Below are 23335 nucleotides of genomic sequence, written 5' to 3'. Positions count from 1 at the left end.
AGAGACCTGGGGGGTATTCCAGAAGGCCCGTTTAAACTCCCCTGACTTTAACCCTGAACTCTGGCTGAAATCCGCCTGAACTTGCTTACTCTGGGTATGTCGGTTCCAAAAGACCGGATATGAGTTGGCGTAATTACACTCGACTTGGTAACCCTGGGTTAATGCACGTGCACAGCAGGTACATACAGACATTCTCAATGGATCGCAGATTTCTGGAGTCACCATGGAAACGCGTGGAGAAAAAAAGAGAGCGCTATACTTCAGTGAGACGGAGTCTGAGATTTAAATGACGGCGTATGAAGATTATACGTCCATCAAAAAAGTAACACGGCTGCATCATCAGCAAAAGAAAGAGTTTCTGCTTTATTTGTGACCCATATATATATATATATATATAAAGCTGATTCTGATTCTAATAACACCGTGATTACATGTTGGATAAAAATGTGGATCATCTTTAGAAAGTTCCTAACATTTCCACAGAAAATAAGATATTTTTTTTATTTATTCAGAAAAAAAAAATCCTAAAAATAAAATTTAGTTTTGTGAGAAATAAAACTTTAAATCCACATTAGAAAAAAATCTGACATTTCTGTGTGTTTGTAAGGGATCAAATGTTTGTTTGTAAACGTGTATTTGTGTGTTTTTGTGTATGTTTGTGTGTATTTGTATGATTGTTCATATGTTTGTGTGTGTATTTGTGTGTTTTTGTGTATGCTTGTGCGTGTTTCGGGACTCAAACCCGCGCATGCGTCCAGTGTCTGTCCTCCACATTGTCGTCAGCAGAACCCCGTTCTACAGAGAACACAGTGATGCTCTGGATCCGGATCCTCCAAACCAGAAGGCCAGTCCGGCGTGGAGCGGCTCCGTGAAGGCGGCGCTGAAGGTGTGGAGGTGGACGAGCCCGTCCTCAGAGACTCTGAAGAAGGACACAGTCCCCGCCGGGTGGTCCACGTAAACCGCTACTCTGTTGGAGCCTGAGGAGGGCGGAGAGCGGAGAACCTGCTCCGGTTCTGGTGCAGGACGGAGTAACCGATGCCGGAGCAGCACAGACTCCAGGAGTGCTGGTTCCGTCCAAACAAACATTCCTGTCTGGTTCCTCTGCGGCTGATCCCCCTGTAGGTCACCGCCACGTGGACCACCTGCTGCCACTCCACCTCCCAGTAGGAGCGTCCGCTCAGAGGTGGAGCGCACAGCACCTGACAGAAGTGGAACCTCTCTGGATGGTCGGCGTACGGATGGCGCTCGCGGCTCGCCGTCACCGTCTTCAGGTCTGGGGTGAGTCTGAGCTGTTTGTGAGCCGTGTTGGAGTCCAGAGTCAGTCCACAGAAATCTGCAGGAGGAGACACGGTGATCTGCAGAACTTTGGCTTCTCTCAGACATGGTGTCACAAAGAACTCACACTTCCTGAGTCCAGGCTGTAGTCTCAGTTCTCCACCATGTTCCATCCTGGAGGAGAAAGGAGCTGCTTTTACCAAAAATATGGACTCTCATGTAACCTCTAGGAGAGCAGAACGTCTGAGGATCTCAGTCCTGAGGAGAAGTTAGTTGCTCCCCCCAGGGGGCGTGACAGGAAACCGTCCGCCTCCATCCAACTCAGTGACTGTATAGAGAACTGGACAGAGCGGCTGGGATCTCACTCCGGCTCCAGCAAAATGAAACCAATTCAGTCGCCATGGTGGAGCCAGACGACAGTGATTGGTCTGAGTCAGCGTTTCTATGGCAACTACAGTCGCCAATTAGGAGTGAGCTTGTTGGAAGTCCACACCCCTTCCACTGAAGGCAATTTGGGAGAATCTGTCAATCAAACATTTGAGGTGGGGGCCAGCGGGCACCGCGTGCTTTGATTGTGGCGTCTGATTGGTCCGTTTATAACTTAAACAAAGAGAAAATATCATAAAGAAGAAGGATTATTGCAGGAAGATGTTTAAAAAAGTATCAGAACGGTTTTTCCTGGAGAACGACGGAGGAACAGACGTTTCTCTACAGAAGTCTGTGCACTTCCTGTTTGGAACGCCAGGGGGCGGGGCCACTTTTTTTACACAGTCAATCATTCACGTCAGAAGTTTAGCTCCGCCCAGTCTTTATTGGAGATTTTAGTCCCTGAGAAGGAAGGAGACACGTAAACACAGAGACGGTCTGCGTCCCCTTCCATCCATCGTGTTTATGAACACGTATGATTCTACATGTATGTACATGTATGTACATGTATGTACATGTAAATGACGTTCAGCACAGGTGCTCACACCAACCACCCTCATGTCCTCCTTCATCCATGAACCTCCTCTTTCCTGTAGCTCCTCCCTCAGCCTCCTTTCACCTCCATCATCCCTGCATGGATCTCCAGAACATCCCTGATCGTCTGACGGATCCATCCTGGTCCCACAGAGACAGGAGGAAGAGCTGCTGCCTCCAGCTCTTCCTCCTGTCTCTGAAGCAGCAGCATGGCTGCTCTCACCACCGTCTGCCTGCCAAACCTTTGCCTTCCTTCTTCTGCCTCTGATCTGCTCTGAAGACGTAACTCCAGGCTGAAGTCATTGCTGACCTGAGACACTCTAGTCTTGAGAGAGGGTCCTGCAGTTCAGTCAACAGCAGCTTCATCCCAGCCTCTCCTGGATGGTTGTAGGTCAGGTCCAGCTCTCTCAGGTGGGACGGGTTGGACTTCACCGCAGTAGCAAGAAGAGCACAGCCTGTGTCCGTGATCATGCAGCCTGACAGCCTGCAGACACAAACACCAGCGTTTCTGCGTCGCCTCTGAAAAGCAGCAAATCAACGTCCTGCTTTAACACTAAAGGTTTGATTTGACAGCAAACTCCTGAAAGCTCCTTTCTTTGCAGAGGTGTCCTTACGGACGTGGATTCAGGGTTTTTGTGTCTCTGTGATGGACATCTGAATTCTAGTGGCAGCAGGAGAACATTATGGTCTGTCAGGTGTAGGTGGGTCTTTCAGTTCAGCAGGTCTAGAGGATCTTGTGTGGAAGGGTTCCAGCTGTGTTGGTGTTCTGAACCCAAGGTTCCCATCCTCCCAACAGAGACCTACAGAAACCCGAAGGCATTACCCTAAAGACTGCAGTCTGCAGAGAGGACTCGCCAGTCCACCAGACAACAGCTTCAGTCCAGAATCCTGCAGGTCGTTGTTCCCCAGGTCGAGGTGTCTGAGCTTTGAGGACTTGGACATCAGTGAGGAGATGATCAGACAGCATTTGTCTGTGAGGCCCGTTTGATTCAGCCTGAAAGAAAAGCAACAACAGAAATAAGAGGAAAATTATCTTAGATTCCTAAATATTACAAAGTGCTGAGAGCCCCCCCCCCGGCCTCGACTGATCCAGTACGGACATCATGGGTCTGATTCACATCTTTGGTTTGGCAAACATTTGTCATGGGATACTCTTCATGACACAACCCTCTGGATTTATGCGGGCTTGGGGCCGGTACAACCAGAACCTTGCTTGGGCCCCTGTGGCCACATTATTACATTTAGTGAAAAACGTGTAGCTGTCATCTGTTTGGAAAAAGGCAAATATCAGTTTTCATGTCATCCCTGGAATAAGACGACATGCGTAAATCACGTAGATCAAACACTTTGGGATGAACTTCCAGGTGAGTCTGACCAACCGGACTGTTTCCAGTCTGCAGTGCGGACTCTCCAGTCCAGCAGAGAGTAGATTCAGGCCCGAATCCTGGATGTTGTTGTTGCTCAGATCCAGATCCCTCAGAGAAGTTCTGGAGCTGAGAACTGAAGTCAGAGCTTCACAGGTTCTTTGGGACAGATTACAGCTGCTGAGCCTAAAAGAACAGAACACGCATGAACATGAAAGAACACAGATGAACAAGCATGAACATGAAAGAACACGCACGAACACGCATGAAGACGGAAAAAAAACAAACGAAAGAGAACGAACGATCAAGCATGAACACAAAAGAACACGCACGAACACGCATGAACACAGATGAACATGCATGAATACACATGAACACGGATGAACACATATAAACACGCATGAACACGAAGGAACACACACGAACACGAAAGAACACGAACAAACACGCATGAACACAAAAGAACACTCATGAACAGGAAAGAACACAGATGAACACGAAAGCCCCCCCACAATTTTAACTTCCTCTGTAGACACACACACTGCATGCTAGCAGCACACACACAGCAAATACACACCACTCACAGAGGGACTCCGGAGTGGGGGGCTTTGCGGCTTGGCAGCGGTGGATCCCCCCACACTGGTGACCTCCTATTTTACCTGCAGCACACACACAGCACTCCCACACCTCCATACATGGGTGGGGTCGGGGGGGGGCGGCCGGTCTTCACCCGCCTGGTCCTCTCAGGGCGGCCGGGCTTATGGGTGTCCTGTCGGCTGCGGGAGGGGTCGGGCATGCGGCGCTGGGGGTCGGCCGGCTGGGGGGGGGGTTGCTGCTTGGCGGCGGGGGTAGGGAGGGTAACCAGATGATTGTGAGTATGTGTGTGTGAGTGCATGGGTAGGACCGACCTGGGGGCTGGCTCGCTGGGACCCTCTGGGGCTTTCCCTCCCCATCACAGAGAGGGGAGGGCACTGAGAGGGTTGGGGAGGGGGGGTCAGATATTAAGGCGGGGGGGGTGGTAGTGCGTAGAGTTTTAGGGGGGTGGCTGTGGCTGTGGGTGCGTGGCGATCCCTGGGTTGCTAAGGTCGCGGGCCTGGGCTGGCTTGCGGGGACGGGGCGCCGGTCGGGTGGTGGCCGGCTCTTGGGTTCCGGGGGCCCTGGCTTCGTCCCTGGCCTTTGTCTCGGTGTCCGGCGCCCGGTGGCCCCCATGGCTGCCGCCTGGTACGGCTAAGCGCTCCTGTCTTGTGGCCTGGGGGCCGGACACTGGGTTCGCTTGTGCCTCTGGGCATTGGGGGGGCCCCTGTAGGGGGGCCCTCTCTGTGCCTGGCTGGTGGGGTGGGCGGTCCCCTCCTCCTCCCCTCCCGGGCTGCCTGGGTCCGGATGCTGGGGGGGCTTCTGGCCTGGGGGGCTCTCCTCCCCTCTCCTGGTCTGGCTGGTCTGGCTGGGTAGGATCTGGCTCCCTTTATGAACACACGGTTCACGTCGGCAGCATGCATGTATCTCCACCCCCACGTGCACGTGCACACTCCACACTGCTCCCTGTCTGCTTCATCCCTCCTCCTTACCTACAGTGTATTGATGGACAGCTTTTTTTTCTCGCTCATCTTAGTGTCAGATTTTCACCTTTGATGTAACATTCGTCTTTCCAGCAGATCTGGTATAATTGTTACAGCTTAAATTAATAACTTAGTCAAATCAGTGCTTGTATCCCCCACCTTTTCACCTTTTTTCCTTTTACTCTCTTCCACCCTCCCCTCACATTCTTCCCCTCTCCGTCCCCACACACACTAAATGTAACAAATAAATAAAAAATAATACGACAAAAAGGGGTTTATACAAATCTACACTCTAGTTTCTTGAAGCTATATAACCTCTTTTTGTGATAGTAAAACCTGTCCAACACAAAAAGCCTTCAGCTCTAATCTGTTTGCTCAGCTGTTGGACAGAACAAGTTAAAAAAAAAAAAAAAAAAAAAAAAAAAAAAAAAAAAAAAAGAACATGGATAAACACGCATGAACACACATGAAAATGAAAGAACACGCAAGAACACGCATGAACACAAAAGAACATGCATGAACATGAAAGAACACGCACGAACACGCATGAAGACGAAAAAAAAAACAAATGAAAGAGAACGAACGATCAAGCATGAACACAAAAGAACACGCATGAACACACATGAAAATGAAAGAACACGCACGAACACGCATGAAGACAAAAGAACATGCATGAACACAAAAGAACACGCACGAACACGCATGAACACGCATGAACACGAAAGAAAACGCACAAACACTCATGAACAGGAAAGAACACGCACGAACACGCATGAACACGAAAGAACACTCATGAACAGGAAAGAACACGCACGAACACGCATGAACACAAAAGAACACTCATGAACAGGAAAGAACACGCACGAACACGCATGAACACGAAAGAACACTCATGAACAGGAAAGAACACGCACGAACACGCATGAACACGAAAGAACACTCATGAACAGGAAAGAACACGCACGAACACGCATGAACACAAAAGAACACTCAAGAACAGGAAAGAACACGCACGAACACGCATGAACACGAAAGAAAACGCACGAACACGCATGAACACAAAAGAACACTCATGAACAGGAAAGAACACGCACGAACACGCATGAACACGAAAGAACACTCATGAACAGGAAAGAACACGCACGAACACGCATGAACACGAAAGAACACTCATGAACAGGAAAGAACACGCACGAACACGCATGAACACAAAAGAACACTCATGAACAGGAAAGAACACGCACGAACACGCATGAACACGAAAGAACACTCATGAACAGGAAAGAACACGCACGAACACGCATGAACACGAAAGAACACTCATGAACAGGAAAGAACACGCACGAACACGCATGAACACAAAAGAACACTCAAGAACAGGAAAGAACACGCACGAACACGCATGAACACGAAAGAAAACGCACGAACACGCATGAACACGAAGGAACACTCAAGAACAGGAAAGCACACGCACGAACACGCATGAAGACAAAAGAACATGCATGAACACGAAAGAACATGCACGACCACGCATGAACACAGATGAACACCAAAGAACACGCATGAACACGCATGAAGACAAAAGAACATGCATGAACACGAAAGAAAACTCATGAACAGGAAAGAACACGCATGAACACAGATGAACATGCATGAATACACCTGAACACAAATGAACACGGATGAACACACATGAACAGGAAAGAACACGCACGAACACGCATGAAGACAAAAGAACACGCATGAAGACGAAAGAACACTCATGAACAGGAAAGAACACGCACGAACACGCATGAACACGAAAGAACACGCACGAACACGCATGAACACAGATGAACATGCATGAATACACCTGAACACAAATGAACACGGATGAACACACATGAACAGGAAAGAACACGCACGAACACGCATGAAGACAAAAGAACACGCATGAAGACGAAAGAACACACACGAACACGCATGAACACGAAAGAACACACACGAACACACATGAACAAGAAAGAACACGCACGAACACGCATGAAGACAAAAGAACATGCATGAACACGAAAGAACATGCACGACCACGCATGAACACAGATGAACACAGATGAACACCAAAGAACACGCATGAACACGCATGAAGACAAAAGAACATGCATGAACACGAAAGAAAACTCATGAACAGGAAAGAACATGCATGAACACGAAAGAATACGTATTAACACGCATGAACACGAAAGAACACTCATGAACAGGAAAGAACACGCACGAACACGCATGAACACGAAAGAACACGCACGAACACGCATGAACACAGATGAACATGCATGAATACACCTGAACACAAATGAACACGGATGAACACACATGAACAGGAAAGAACACGCACGAACACGCATGAACACGAAAAAAACACTCATGAACAGAAAAGAACACGCACGAACACGCATGAAGACAAAAGAACACGCATGAAGACGAAAGAACACACACGAACACGCATGAACACGAAAGAACACGCAGGAACACGCATGAACACAAATGAACATGGATGAACACATATAAACACGCATGAACACGAAAGAACACGCACGAACACGCATGAAGACAAAAGAACATGCATGAACACGAAAGAACATGCACGAACACGCATGAACACAGATGAACATGCATGAATACACATGAACACAAATGAACACGCATGAACACGAAAGAACATGCATGTACACGAAGAACATGCAGGAATACGCTTTAACACAGATGAACACAAATGAACACGCATGAATGCAGATGAACATGGATGAACACCAAAGAACACGCATGAACACGCATGAAGACAAAAGAACATGCATGAACACGAAATAACACGCATGAATGCAGATGAACACAAAAGAACACGCATGAACGCAGATGAACACGGATGAACACCAAAGAACACGCATGAACACAAAAGAACACGCACAGACACGCATGAACACCAAAAAACACGCAGAAACGCAGATGTACAACAAAGAACAAGCATGAACACGAAAGAACACGCACAAACAGGCATGAACACAGATGAACACAAAAGAACACGCAGGAACGCAGATGAACACCAAAGAACACGCATGAACACGAAAGAACACTCATGAACAGGAAAGAACACGCACGAACACGCATGAACACGAAAGAACAAGCACTAAAACGCATGAACACGAAGGAACACTCATGAACAGGAAAGCATACGCACGAACACGCATGAAGATAAAAGAACATGCATGAACACGCATGAAGACAAAAGAACATGCATGAACACGAAAGAACATGCACGACCACGCATGAACACAGATGAACATGCATGAATACACCTGAACACAAATGAACACGGATGAACACACATGAACAGGAAAGAACACGCACGAACATGCATGAACACGAAAGAACACTCATGAACAGGAAAGAACACGCACGAACACGCATGAACATGAAAGAACACGCACGAACACGCATGAAGACAAAAGAACATGCATGAAGACGAAAGAACACACACGAACACGCATGAACACAGATGAACATGCATGAATACACATGAACACGGATGAACACATATAAACACGCATGAACACGAAGGAACACACACGAACACGAAAGAATACGCACGAACACTCATGAACACGAAAGAACACGAACAAACACGCATGAACACAAAAGAACACTCATGAACAGGAAAGAACACAGATGAACACGAAAGAACATGGATAAACACGCATGAACACACATGAAAATGAAAGAACACGCAAGAACACGCATGAAGACAAAAGAACATGCATGAACATGAAAGAACACGCACGAACACGCATGAAGACGAAAAAAAAAACAAATGAAAGAGAACGAACGATCAAGCATGAACACAAAAGAACACGCATGAACACACATGAAAATGAAAGAACACGCACGAACACGCATGAAGACAAAAGAACATGCATGAACACAAAAGAACACGCACGAACACGCATGAACACGAAAGAAAACGCACAAACACTCATGAACAGGAAAGAACACGCACGAACACGCATGAACACGAAAGAACACTCATGAACAGGAAAGAACACGCACGAACACGCATGAACACAAAAGAACACTCATGAACAGGAAAGAACACGCACGAACACGCATGAACACGAAAGAACACTCATGAACAGGAAAGAACACGCACGAACACGCATGAACACGAAAGAACACTCATGAACAGGAAAGAACACGCACGAACACGCATGAACACAAAAGAACACTCAAGAACAGGAAAGAACACGCACGAACACGCATGAACACGAAAGAAAACGCACGAACACGCATGAACACAAAAGAACACTCATGAACAGGAAAGAACACGCACGAACACGCATGAACACGAAAGAACACTCATGAACAGGAAAGAACACGCACGAACACGCATGAACACGAAAGAACACTCATGAACAGGAAAGAACACGCACGAACACGCATGAACACAAAAGAACACTCATGAACAGGAAAGAACACGCACGAACACGCATGAACACGAAAGAACACTCATGAACAGGAAAGAACACGCACGAACACGCATGAACACGAAAGAACACTCATGAACAGGAAAGAACACGCACGAACACGCATGAACACAAAAGAACACTCAAGAACAGGAAAGAACACGCACGAACACGCATGAACACGAAAGAAAACGCACGAACACGCATGAACACGAAGGAACACTCAAGAACAGGAAAGCACACGCACGAACACGCATGAAGACAAAAGAACATGCATGAACACGAAAGAACATGCACGACCACGCATGAACACAGATGAACACCAAAGAACACGCATGAACACGCATGAAGACAAAAGAACATGCATGAACACGAAAGAAAACTCATGAACAGGAAAGAACACGCATGAACACAGATGAACATGCATGAATACACCTGAACACAAATGAACACGGATGAACACACCTGAAAAGGAAAGAACACGCACGAACACGCATGAAGACAAAAGAACACGCATGAAGACGAAAGAACACTCATGAACAGGAAAGAACACGCACGAACACGCATGAACACGAAAGAACACGCACGAACACGCATGAACACAGATGAACATGCATGAATACACCTGAACACAAATGAACACGGATGAACACACATGAACAGGAAAGAACACGCACGAACACGCATGAAGACAAAAGAACACGCATGAAGACGAAAGAACACACACGAACACGCATGAACACGAAAGAACACACACGAACACACATGAACAAGAAAGAACACGCACGAACACGCATGAAGACAAAAGAACATGCATGAACACGAAAGAACATGCACGACCACGCATGAACACAGATGAACACAGATGAACACCAAAGAACACGCATGAACACGCATGAAGACAAAAGAACATGCATGAACACGAAAGAAAACTCATGAACAGGAAAGAACATGCATGAACACGAAAGAATACGTATTAACACGCATGAACACGAAAGAACACTCATGAACAGGAAAGAACACGCACGAACACGCATGAACACGAAAGAACACGCACGAACACGCATGAACACAGATGAACATGCATGAATACACCTGAACACAAATGAACACGGATGAACACACATGAACAGGAAAGAACACGCACGAACACGCATGAACACGAAAAAAACACTCATGAACAGAAAAGAACACGCACGAACACGCATGAAGACAAAAGAACACGCATGAAGACGAAAGAACACACACGAACACGCATGAACACGAAAGAACACGCAGGAACACGCATGAACACAAATGAACATGGATGAACACATATAAACACGCATGAACACGAAAGAACACGCACGAACACGCATGAAGACAAAAGAACATGCATGAACACGAAAGAACATGCACGAACACGCATGAACACAGATGAACATGCATGAATACACATGAACACAAATGAACACGCATGAACACGAAAGAACATGCATGTACACGAAGAACATGCAGGAATACGCTTTAACACAGATGAACACAAATGAACACGCATGAATGCAGATGAACATGGATGAACACCAAAGAACACGCATGAACACGCATGAAGACAAAAGAACATGCATGAACACGAAATAACACGCATGAATGCAGATGAACACAAAAGAACACGCATGAACGCAGATGAACACGGATGAACACCAAAGAACACGCATGAACACAAAAGAACACGCACAGACACGCATGAACACCAAAAAACACGCAGAAACGCAGATGTACAACAAAGAACAAGCATGAACACGAAAGAACACGCACAAACAGGCATGAACACAGATGAACACAAAAGAACACGCAGGAACGCAGATGAACACCAAAGAACACGCATGAACACGAAAGAACACTCATGAACAGGAAAGAACACGCACGAACACGCATGAACACGAAAGAACAAGCACTAAAACGCATGAACACGAAGGAACACTCATGAACAGGAAAGCATACGCACGAACACGCATGAAGATAAAAGAACATGCATGAACACGCATGAAGACAAAAGAACATGCATGAACACGAAAGAACATGCACGACCACGCATGAACACAGATGAACATGCATGAATACACCTGAACACAAATGAACACGGATGAACACACATGAACAGGAAAGAACACGCACGAACATGCATGAACACGAAAGAACACTCATGAACAGGAAAGAACACGCACGAACACGCATGAACATGAAAGAACACGCACGAACACGCATGAAGACAAAAGAACATGCATGAAGACGAAAGAACACACACGAACACGCATGAACACGAAAGAACACGCATGAACACAAATTAACACAGATGAACACCAAAGAACACGAATGAACACGCATGAAGACAAAAGAACATGCATGAACACGAAAGAACACTCATGAACAGGAAAGAACACGCACGAACACGCATAAACACAGATGAACATGCATGAATACACCTGAACACAAATGAACACGGATGAACACACATGAACAGGAAAGAACACGCACGAACATGCATGAACACGAAAGAACACTCATGAACAGGAAAGAACACGCACGAACACGCATGAACATGAAAGAACACGCACGAACACGCATGAAGACAAAAGAACATGCATGAAGACGAAAGAACACACACGAACACGCATGAACACGAAAGAACACGCATGAACACAAATTAACACGGATGAACACATATAAATACGCATGAACACGAAAGAACACGCACGAACACGCATGAAGACAAAAGAACATGCATGAACACGCACAAACACGCATGAACAAAGATGAACATGCATGGATACACATGAACACGGATGAACACATATGAACACTAATGAACAGGAAAGAACACTCATGAACAGGAAATAACATGCACGAACACGCATGAACACGAAAGAACATGCAGAACACGCATGAACACAGATGAACATGCATGAATACACCTGAACACAAATGAACACGGATGAACACACATGAACACGAAAGAAGACTCATGAACAGGAAAGAACACGCAGAACACGCATGAACAGGAAAGAACACGCACGAACACGCATGAACACGAAAGAACACGGACGAACACGCATGAACACGAAGGAACACTCATGAACAGGAAAACATACGCACGAACACGCATGAAGACAAAAGAACATGCATGAAAATGAAAGAACACACACGAACACGCATGAACACGAAAGAACACGCACGAACACGCATGAAGACAAAAGAACATGCATGAACACGAAAGAGCATGCACGACCACGCATGAACACAGATGAACACCAGAGAACACGCATGAACACGCATGAAGACAAAAGAACATGCATAAACACGCATGAAGACAAAAGAACATGCATGAACACGCATGAAGACAAAAGAACACTCATGAACAGGAAAGAACACGCACGAACCCGCATGAACATGAAAGAATACGCACGAACACGCATGAACACGCATGAACACGAAAGAACACTCATGAACAGGAAAGAAGACGCACGAACACGCATGAACACGAAAGAACACGCACGAACACGCATGAACACAGATGAACATGCATGACTACACCTGAACACAAATGAACACGGATGAACACACATGAATAGGAAACAACACGCACGAACACGCATGAACACGAAAACATACGCACGAACACGCATGAAGACAAAAGAACATGCATGAAGATGAAAGAACACACACGAACACGCATGAACACGAAAGAACACGCACGAACACGCATGAAGACAAAAGAACATGCATGAACACGAAAGAACATGCACGACCACGCATGAACACAGATGAACACCAGAGAACACGCATGAACACGCATGAAGACAAAAGAACATGCATGAACACGCACAAACACGCATGAACAAAGATGAACATGCATGGATACACATGAACACGGATGAAAACATATGAACACTAATGAACAGGAAAGAACACTCATGAACAGGAAATAACATGCACGAACACGCATGAACACGAAAGAACATGCAGAACACGCATGAACACAGATGAACATGCAAGAATACACCTGAACACAAATGAACACGGATGAACACACATGAACACGAAAGAAGACTCATGAACAGGAAAGAACACACAGAACACGCATGAACAGGAAAGAACACACACGAACACGCATGAACAAGTAAGAACACGCACGAACACGCATGAAGACAAAAGAACATGCATGAACACGAAAGAACATGCACGACCACGCATGAACACAGATGAACACCAAAGAACACGAATGAACACGCATGAAGACAAAAGAACATGCATGAACACGAAAGAACACTCATGAACAGGAAAGAACACGCACGAACACGCATAAACACAGATGAACATGCACGAATACACCTGAACACAAATGAACACGGATGAACACACATGAACAGGAAAGAACACGCACGAACATGCATGAACACGAAAGAACACTCATGAACAGGAAAGAACACGCACGAACACGCATGAACATGAAAGAACACGCACGAACACGCATGAAGACAAAAGAACATGCATGAAGACGAAAGAACACACACGAACACGCATGAACACGAAAGAACACGCATGAACACAAATTAACACGGATGAACACATATAAATACGCATGAACACGAAAGAACACGCACGAACACGCATGAAGACAAAAAAACATGCATGAACACGCACAAACACGCATGAACAAAGATGAACATGCATGGATACACATGAACACGGATGAACACATATGAACACTAATGAACAGGAAAGAACACTCATGAACAGGAAATAACATGCACGAACACGCATGAACACGAAAGAACATGCAGAACACGCATGAACACAGATGAACATGCATGAATACACCTGAACACAAATGAACACGGATGAACACACATGAACACGAAAGAAGACTCATGAACAGGAAAGAACACGCAGAACACGCATGAACAGGAAAGAACACGCACGAACACGCATGAACACGAAAGAACACGGACGAACACGCATGAACACGAAGGAACACTCATGAACAGGAAAACATACGCACGAACACGCATGAAGACAAAAGAACATGCATGAAGATGAAAGAACACACACGAACACGCATGAACACGAAAGAACACGCACGAACACGCATGAAGACAAAAGAACATGCATGAAGACGAAAGAACATGCACGACCACGCATGAACACAGATGAACACCAGAGAACACGCATGAACACGCATGAAGACAAAAGAACATGCATAAACACGCATGAAGACAAAAGAACACTCATGAACAGGAAAGAACACGCACGAACCCGCATGAACATGAAAGAATACGCACGAACACGCATGAACACGCATGAACACGAAAGAACACTCATGAACAGGAAAGAACACGCACGAACACGCATGAACACGAAAGAATACGCACGAACACGCATGAACACGCATGAACACGAAAGAACACTCATGAACAGGAAAGAACACGCACGAACCCGCACGAACACGCATGAACACAGATGAACATGCATGACTACACCTGAACACGGATGAACACACATGAACAGGAAAGAACACGCAGGAACACGCATGAACACGAAAAAACACTCATGAACAGGAAAAAACACGCATGAACATGCATGAACATGAAAAAACACGCACAAACACGCATGAAGACAAAAGAACATGCATGAAGACAAAAGAACACACACGAACACGCATGAAGACAAAAGAACATGCATGAACACGAAAGAACATGCACGACCACGCATGAACACACATGAACACCAGAGAACACGCATGAACACGCATGAAGACAAAAGAACATGCATGAACACGAAAGAACACTCATGAACAGGAAAGAACACGCACGAACCCGCATGAACATGAAAGAATACGCACAAACACGCATGAACACTCATGAACAGGAAAAAACACGCACGAACACGCATGAACACGAAAGAACACGCACGAACACGCATGAAGACAAAAGAACATGCATGAACACGCACAAACACGCATGAACAAAGATGAACATGCATGGATACACATGAACACGGATGAAAACATATGAACACTAATGAACAGGAAAGAACACTCATGAACAGGAAATAACATGCACGAACACGCATGAACACGAAAGAACATGCAGAACACGCATGAACACAGATGAACATGCATGAATACACCTGAACACAAATGAACACGGATGAACACACATGAACACGAAAGAACACTCATGAACAGGAAAGAACACGCAGAACACGCATGAACAGGAAAGAACACGCACGAACACGCATGAAAACGAAAGAACACGCACGAACACGCATGAAGACAAAAGAACATGCATGAAGATGAAAGAACACACACGAACAAGCATGAACACGAAAGAACACGCACGAACACGCATGAAGACAAAAGAACATGCATGAACACGAAAGAACATGCAGGACCACGCATGAAGACAAAAGAACACTCATGAACAGGAAAGAAGACGCACGAACCCGCATGAACATGAAAGAATACGCACGAACACGCATGAACACGCATGAACATGAAAGAACATTCATGAACAGGAAAGAAGACGCACGAACACGCATGAACACGAAAGAACACTTACGAACACGCATGAACACAGATGAACATGCATGAATACACCTGAACACAAATGAACACGGATGAACACGAAAGAACATGCATGTACACGAAGAACATGCAGGAATACGCATGAACACAGATGAACACAAATGAACACGCATGAATGCTGATGAACATGGATGAACAGCAAAGAACACGCATGAACACGCATGAAGACAAAAGAACATGCATGAACACGAAAGAACACGCATGAATGCAGATGAACACAAAAGAACACGCATGAACGCAGATGAACACGGATGAACACCAAAGAACACGCATGAACACAAAAGAACACGCATGAACGCAGATGAACACGCATGAACACGAAAGAACACTCATGAACAGGAAAGAACACGCACGAACACGCATGAAGACAAAAGAATATGCATGAAGACGAAAGAACACACACGAACACGCATGAACACGAAAGAACACGCAGGAACACGCATGAAGACAAATGAACATGGATGAACACATATAAACACGCATGAACACGAAAGAACACGCACGAACACGCATGAAGACAAAAGAACATGCATGAACACGAAAGAACATGCACGAACACGCATGAACACAGATGAACATGCATGAATACACATGAACACAAATGAACACGCATGAACACGAAAGAACATGCATGTACACGAAGAACATGCAGGAATACGCATGAACACAGATGAACACAAATGAACACGCATGAATGCTGATGAACATGGATGAACACCAAAGAACACGCATGAACACGCATGAAGACAAAAGAACATGCATGAACACGAAAGAACACGCATGAATGCAGATGAACACAAAAGAACACGCATGAACGCAGATGAACACGGATGAACACCAAAGAACACGCATGAACACAAAAGAACACGCACAGACACGCATGAACACGCACAAACACGCATGAACACAGATGAACACAAAAGAACACGCAGGAACGCAGATGAACACCAAAGAACACGCATGAACACGAAAGAACACACACAAACACGCATGAACACAGATGAACACAAAAGAACACGCAGGAACGCAGATGAACACCAAAGAACACGCATGAACACGAAAGAACACGCACGAACACGCATGAATGCAGATGAACACAAAAGAACACGCAGGAACGCAGATGAACACCAAAGAACACGCATGAACACGAAAGAACACGCACGAACACGCATGAATGCAGATGAACACAAAAGAACACGCAGGAACGCAGATGAACACCAAAGAACACGCATGAACACCAAAGAACACGCACGAACACGCATGAACACAGATGAACACAAAAGAACCCGCATGAACGCAGATGAACATGGATGAACACCAAAGAACACGCATGAAGACAAAAGAACATGCATGAACACGAAAGAACACGCATGAATGCAGATGAACATGCATGAACATGAGAGAACAAGAAAGAAAACACATGAACACGCATAAATACAGATGAACACGAAAGAACACGCATTAACACGCATGAACATGAGAGAACATGGATGAACAAGCATGAACATGCATGAACACGGATGAACATGGCTGAAAACTGATGAACATGGATAAACAAGTCAAGCAGAAAAGCTTTGAGACCCGTTTTTAGTGTCTCTGGTCAGACCAGAACTCGCAACCTCCCAGTGAGAGCAGACGCTCCACCATGAGGCCACTGAGTTGGTAGCAGCATCACTAAGTGCTGCAGCTTCAGGAGCACCTACACAGCTTTGCTGGAGGCTTTGACCACCGGCAGCAGCCTCAGAAGAGCCTCCTCTGAAGCCGAGTACTTCTTCAGGTCAAACTCTTTCAGGTCTTCTTCTGAAGACAGTAGGATGAAGACCAGAGCGGACCACTGAGCAGAGGACAGCTGGTCTGTGGACAGAGCTCCGGAGCTCAGGAACTGCTGGATCTCCTCCACCAGAGAGCTGTCATTCAGTTCATTCAGACAGTGGAACAGGTTGATGCTCCTCTCTGCAGACAGGTTCTCGCTGATCTTCTTCTTGATGTAGCGGACTGTCTCCTGATCCGTCCCCACGTTGCTGGTGGTCCGCATGAGAAGGGTCTTCAGTCTGTCTTGGTTGGTCTGCAGGGACAGCCCCAGGAGGAAGCGCAGGAACAAGTCCAGGTGTCCGTTCGGGCTCTCCACAGCCTTGTTGATGAAGATCTTATGCAGCTTCACGCAGGGTTTTTGGCTGAGGAGCAGCTGGATGTTGGTCAGAGTCAGCTGACCAGCAGACAGGCTTCTGCTTCTGTTGGTGATGGACATCCTCACGTACACGGCAGCCAGGAACTCCTGAACGCTCAGATGGACGAAGCTGAACATCTTATTCCTCTCTTTCCTTCCACTCTCTTCTCTGAAGATCTCTGTGAAGACTCCAGAACAAACTGAGGCCTCACGGAAGTCGCTGCCGCCATCTCTCAGATCTTTTTCGTAGAAGATCAGGTTGCCCTTCTCCAGCTGCTGGAAGGCCAGCTTAGCCAGAGACTTGATGTACTGCAGGCTCTTCTCTGGGCCGTACTTCTCTGCTGCCCGGTCAATCTGAAACATCAGGAACTCCGTGTACATCTCAGTCAGGGTCTTTGGCAGGTTTTGGTCCTTTACGTCCTTCAGCAGATCCTCCAGAACTGTGGCGGTGATCCAGCAGAAGACCGGGATGTGGCACATGATGTGGAGGCTTCGAGACTTCCTGATGTGGGCCATGACCCTGTTGGCCTGCTCCTCCTCTCTGAACCTCTTCCTGAGGAACTCATCCTTCTGAGGGTCGGAGAACCCTCTGATCTCCGTGGTGCAGCAGACGAGCCGTGGAGGGATCAGACCGGCCGCCGCCGGCCGGGTCGTTATCCAGATGCGAGCAGAGCGCAGAAGTTTTCCACCGATGAGCGTTCTCAGCAGGACGTCTGTCGTGGTGGACTTTCTTACGTCCACAGAGCGAATGCTGTCGCAGTGAAGGTCCAGGTGGAGGCGGCTCTCATCCAGTCCGTCAAACACAAAGAGGATTCTGAAGCGGCTCTTGTCATAGTTGCTGTTTCCTGATGACTGCAGGGCAGCAAAGATGCTGTTCAGGGCGTCTGCTGGGATGTCTGCGCTCTCCGGGATGCATTCGTGGACCAGCTCTGCCAGGCTGAAGGTCTGTCCCTTCAGAGGGTTCAGCTGGCGGAAGGAGAACGGGAACAGAAGATGCACGTCTTGGTTGGATCTCTGTTCGGCCCAGTCCAACACAAACTTCTGCACCAGGAAGGACTTTCCGATCCCTGCGATGCCGTTGGTCAGCACAGTTCTTATGGGTCTGGAATCCCCTGAGGGGTGCTGGAACATCTCTCCAGGTCTCACTTGTTTCTCTGTTTGCGTCGTCTTCGGCGCGTCCTCGATGTGGCGGACCTCATGCTGAGCGATGATGTGAACGTGGCGTCCGGCGGTCACGTACAGCTCCGTGTAAATGTCGACCAGGCGCCGCTTGTCCTCTGCCCAGCCTTCCTGCACACACATGAACGTGTCCTGGAGGTTGGACTGAAGCATCTTCTGGTAAAATGTGATGGGGCGTGGCTCTGGAGCTGGAACCATCAACCCTGTGTGGACAGGAAGTGTGACACGTCTCCATCAGCAGCAAACACACAAGAGAGGAAATCCTTTGAGGGAGCAGTCATCCAAAAGACTTAGGCCCAACCCCTCCCCTACCCCTCTGGCTCCTCCCTATCGCTGTAGGGCATTCGGAGCTGTAGTGGTGTCCAAACTTGTTTTTTTAAGGGGGAGCCGTAGTGACTTAGAGCTGGCTAACCCTCCACCGCTAGGATGATTTGTGCTGCGCCACGTGGCGGAGGACAGACGCATTTCTTCACGTGGGTGTGCTCTGAAGCACAGAAGTTTACTTTTAAAAGTAAGTAATGACTTATGAGAAACTGGAGCTCAGCACCCCGTGGGACAGTGGTAAACTGGTTTTGGGGACTTGGAACATCCCCTCTCTGGGAGCAAAATGGGTTGAGCTTGTGTCCATGCAGAGCCTGGGCTCTAGGCTCAATCCCTCGAGAGTGGTTGGACACTCTACCATTCTAGAGCTGCTCACGGTGGGAGACTGCGGGCTGGTGAACCACCACGTTGGGACTTCTCTCTGTAGATCAGAGGGCTGTGGCCGTGGACGTTGGGGTGGGGGATCGGTCTCTGACTGCTGTCTCAGCCAACAGGCCCAACAGTAGTTTGCAGTACCGGCCTTCTTGGGGTGTCTGGGATGGGTGCAGGACAGCGCCCTCATGGGGGGCTTCACTGTCCTCCAGGGGAACCTCAAGCCCCACGTGGAAAGCAACGGCGTCAGTCAGAAGGGATGCTCTCCTGATCAGAACCTTTGAGCCAAACTCACTTTCATCTAAACTTCTCTGTTCTCAGAGGTTTCCATGGTTGTGTTTCCACATCAGCATGAAATACATCACAACTTTCACACACAGACACACTTTTCCACACACTACACTGAATTTGACTGGTTTATCACGGTTCATAAGGTCATGCTAGTCCTGTGATGAATATGCTGATGTCGTGACATACCAGAGACTCCAGCGGCAGAAGATCCGTCCTTCTCTGGCAGCTCGCCGGCATGTGTGACACCTGCAGGCAGACAGTCGCTTCCCATCATCCTTCAGTCATGCAGGACCACCGGGTGTTTGTCTGTAGCTACGAACACGCCACGGACTGAACGCCTTCAGCCCACGGCGTGTCAAACTAGACGAGGGGGGAGGGGCTCTTCTTCTTTTCTACTGGTTCCTAGCTCTAGTCCGCCCCCTACAGTTGGAATAGTCTTGAAAGGTCTCAGCCGGGTTACTCTGGTGCTTTTTCTCTCACAGCTCGATTCCGATAATGAAAGACTGCTGTAGAATTCCAGCCGGACACAAACCGTAATTATTCGTGTGTCCTTTAAGGCCCGTTCACACCGGGCCAAATTTTGCGCGCGATATTCGCCGACGTTTAACGCCTCGTGACTAAACAAAGGGCACCAATGTGAGTGTAAACACTGACGCGAAAAAACGCCACGCGTCAAAGCGTCAAAAAAAACGCCTCGGGTTCGTTTTTTTGGTTTGACGCGCCGCGTCAAAAACTATTCGACCAATGAGAATGGCGATTTTGCACACGTGTCTGGAGCTTCTGAAGTTACAGTAAAACACAACTTGGGGGCGCTCAAACACAAAACTGTCTTTCTGAGGACACATACCAGCGAAGAAGATAAACGCCAAGTAGCGTCTACACTGCCGCGGAGAAATAATGACGGACATTCTAAAATATCCCCGAAAACGCTCATGATACATTTTCAGCTCTTGTACCAGTCGATAAAACTCCCCATGTTCTTCTCTTCTCGTAACCATGGGATGTCCCCAAAATCAACGTCTTTTCCGGCGTCTTTCATCATCAACAGAACAATAATTTCTTCATCGCTGGAACTGGAGCTACTGGTGCTGGAAATATTCATGTTTTCTTTGTATGAATCTGACAAGCGCGTAAATACTTGCTCTCTTCTTCTGAGTGAAAAGCGACGTTCCACGCACACAGACCCCTTAGGCCTGAGCGCGTTGGCGAGGGCGGTGTGAACGTAGCTCAAGACTGACCTTCTGAGTTGCTCACAGACAAACTCTGTAGCAGGTCATTCCTGCTGATCTTCTCCAGAACCTTCATGGTCACCTCCACCGCTGCAGGAAGTCCGTAGGTGTGCACCATCACGTCCACGGCCTCCCATCGGCCTGCTGTCTGCAGGTGGACCTTCTTGATGGCTGGGAGGCCTTGAAGGCTGTGGGGCTGCTGCAGGAACCATTTGAACTTGAGGAAATCCTCCTCTGTCAGGTCCTCCAGTGTGTTCAAGAGCAGCTCTGGTCCCATTCCGGTCGCCTGAGAAGACCAGAGATCATCATCTAACCAACGTTTCACCAGATCTTTCTTTCCGTTGCTCTGCTGAACGCCATCTCGGGTTGGAGTTTGGCCATGTTCTGGACCTCCTCATGGGGGGCCGTTACTATCAGTGCACCGCTGACTCTGTAGGTCTGACAGACAACGCAGCCAGGGGGGTGCCCCCAGGGGGGGTCCTGGGCAGGTGGTGCCCTGATCTGTCTTGGCTCTTCAGCTGCTTCTCCGTCAGCCCGGAGAGGACCACGGCAGAGGATTACGAAGGGGGTGGGTCACCAGGGTTTTACCTCCACTCATGTTTTCAGCAGCAGGACACCTGGTCACACCCCTCACACCCCCTGTCCGAATAAATGAGTCCTGAACTCAAAAGGAGCACATAAAAATCTGCAGAAACATCTCCAGGAGAAACTCCCGTTCCTGGGTTTAATACTGGAAAGAAGCAGACAGAACATCTGACAACCAACCAAACAACCTGAGGCAGCAGACGCCCACAAACTGAAGAGGAGGGATACGAGGAGGCACCAGAACCTGTCCGGACTGAGGAGGAGAACTGGATCTGACGGTGCACCGGACCTCTGGAGTCCAACCTGAGGGGTCAGGAGGACTGTGTGTCCACCGAGTTCTCCAGAACCACCAGAAGGCAGACATCATGGTCTCACGTGAGCAGAACTCGTTCTGGACCCTCATCAGAACCGACTGTGCTCCGGTATGTTCTAGATTACAGTTCCTCAAATCCACGGTTCTTTGGTAAAAACAATGCAGACGGAACAAACCAAAACTCTGAGGTATTCTTGGTAGAATCCACAGGAAGACCTCCCCCTGCTACCTGATCAGAAGCTCACAGGGAATCAAACCAACAGCTCTGCTCTGGGGCAGAACCTGATTGGGACTCACAGAATGAGCTGAGGTCTCCTCCCCGCTGCTGGACAGCTAAACCTTCCTTCACAAGAGATTCTGGACGGACTTCAGGGGCCCAGCAGAACCAGAAGGTGTTGGCAACAGGAACCACACAGACTTCCTCATGCAGCAGTTTTCATTTATGAAACTCCAGCAGGAAGTGACCTCACACTCTCATTTCCTGTCAGCCAAAAACACACCACAGGTCCGGCAGAACCACAACGGTTCTTCCAGGAGTTCTGATGGATTTAAGCTATTGTCCACCAACAAAGCTGAAAAAAAGAAGCCGCCATGGAGCCAGGCGC

At 47.4% G+C, this 23335-nt stretch overlaps 1 protein-coding gene across 2 annotated transcripts; it reads right to left on the bottom strand.

The window, feature by feature from the left end:
• Window positions 1-339: 339 nt before the first annotated feature.
• LOC101163227 (NACHT, LRR and PYD domains-containing protein 3-like) lies at window positions 340-23161 on the bottom strand. Of its 2 annotated transcripts, XM_078949126.1 has the most exons (9): window positions 23028-23161; window positions 21842-22118; window positions 20790-20849; window positions 17977-19822; window positions 3615-3785; window positions 3059-3229; window positions 2546-2719; window positions 1403-1449; window positions 340-1333 (listed from the first exon to the last, which is right to left on the bottom strand). In XM_078949126.1, exons 2-9 carry the CDS (start codon window positions 22107-22109, stop codon window positions 963-965), a joined length of 3108 nt encoding a protein of 1035 aa, XP_078805252.1. In that variant the 5' UTR covers window positions 22110-22118; window positions 23028-23161; the 3' UTR covers window positions 340-962. The 2 variants fall into 2 exon arrangements, with proteins under 2 accessions (XP_078805252.1, XP_078805249.1); XM_078949123.1 differs by lacking the exon at window positions 1403-1449.
• Window positions 23162-23335: the final 174 nt, after the last annotated feature.

The sequence above is a fragment of the Oryzias latipes genome, chromosome 1 (assembly GCF_053564925.1).
Source record: "Oryzias latipes strain Hd-rR chromosome 1, Olatipes_Hd-rR_3.1".
Classification (NCBI taxonomy): domain Eukaryota; kingdom Metazoa; phylum Chordata; class Actinopteri; order Beloniformes; family Adrianichthyidae; genus Oryzias; species Oryzias latipes.
This window is presented reverse-complemented; position numbering and strand designations above follow the sequence as displayed.

Bases quoted from the DNA above. Each gene is read 5' to 3' on its own strand.
- LOC101163227 (XM_078949123.1), bottom strand. From the start codon at position 22,109: ATGGGACCAGAGCTGCTCTTGAACACACTGGAGGACCTGACAGAGGAG. The intron at 19,823-20,789 runs GTATGTCACGAC...CTGTCCACACAG, and splicing joins TTCTGCCGCTGGAGTCTCTG to GGTTGATGGTTCCAGCTCCA. The intron at 1,334-2,545 runs GTCAGCAATGAC...CTCCTCCTGCAG, and splicing joins TCAAGACTAGAGTGTCTCAG to ATTTCTGTGGACTGACTCTG.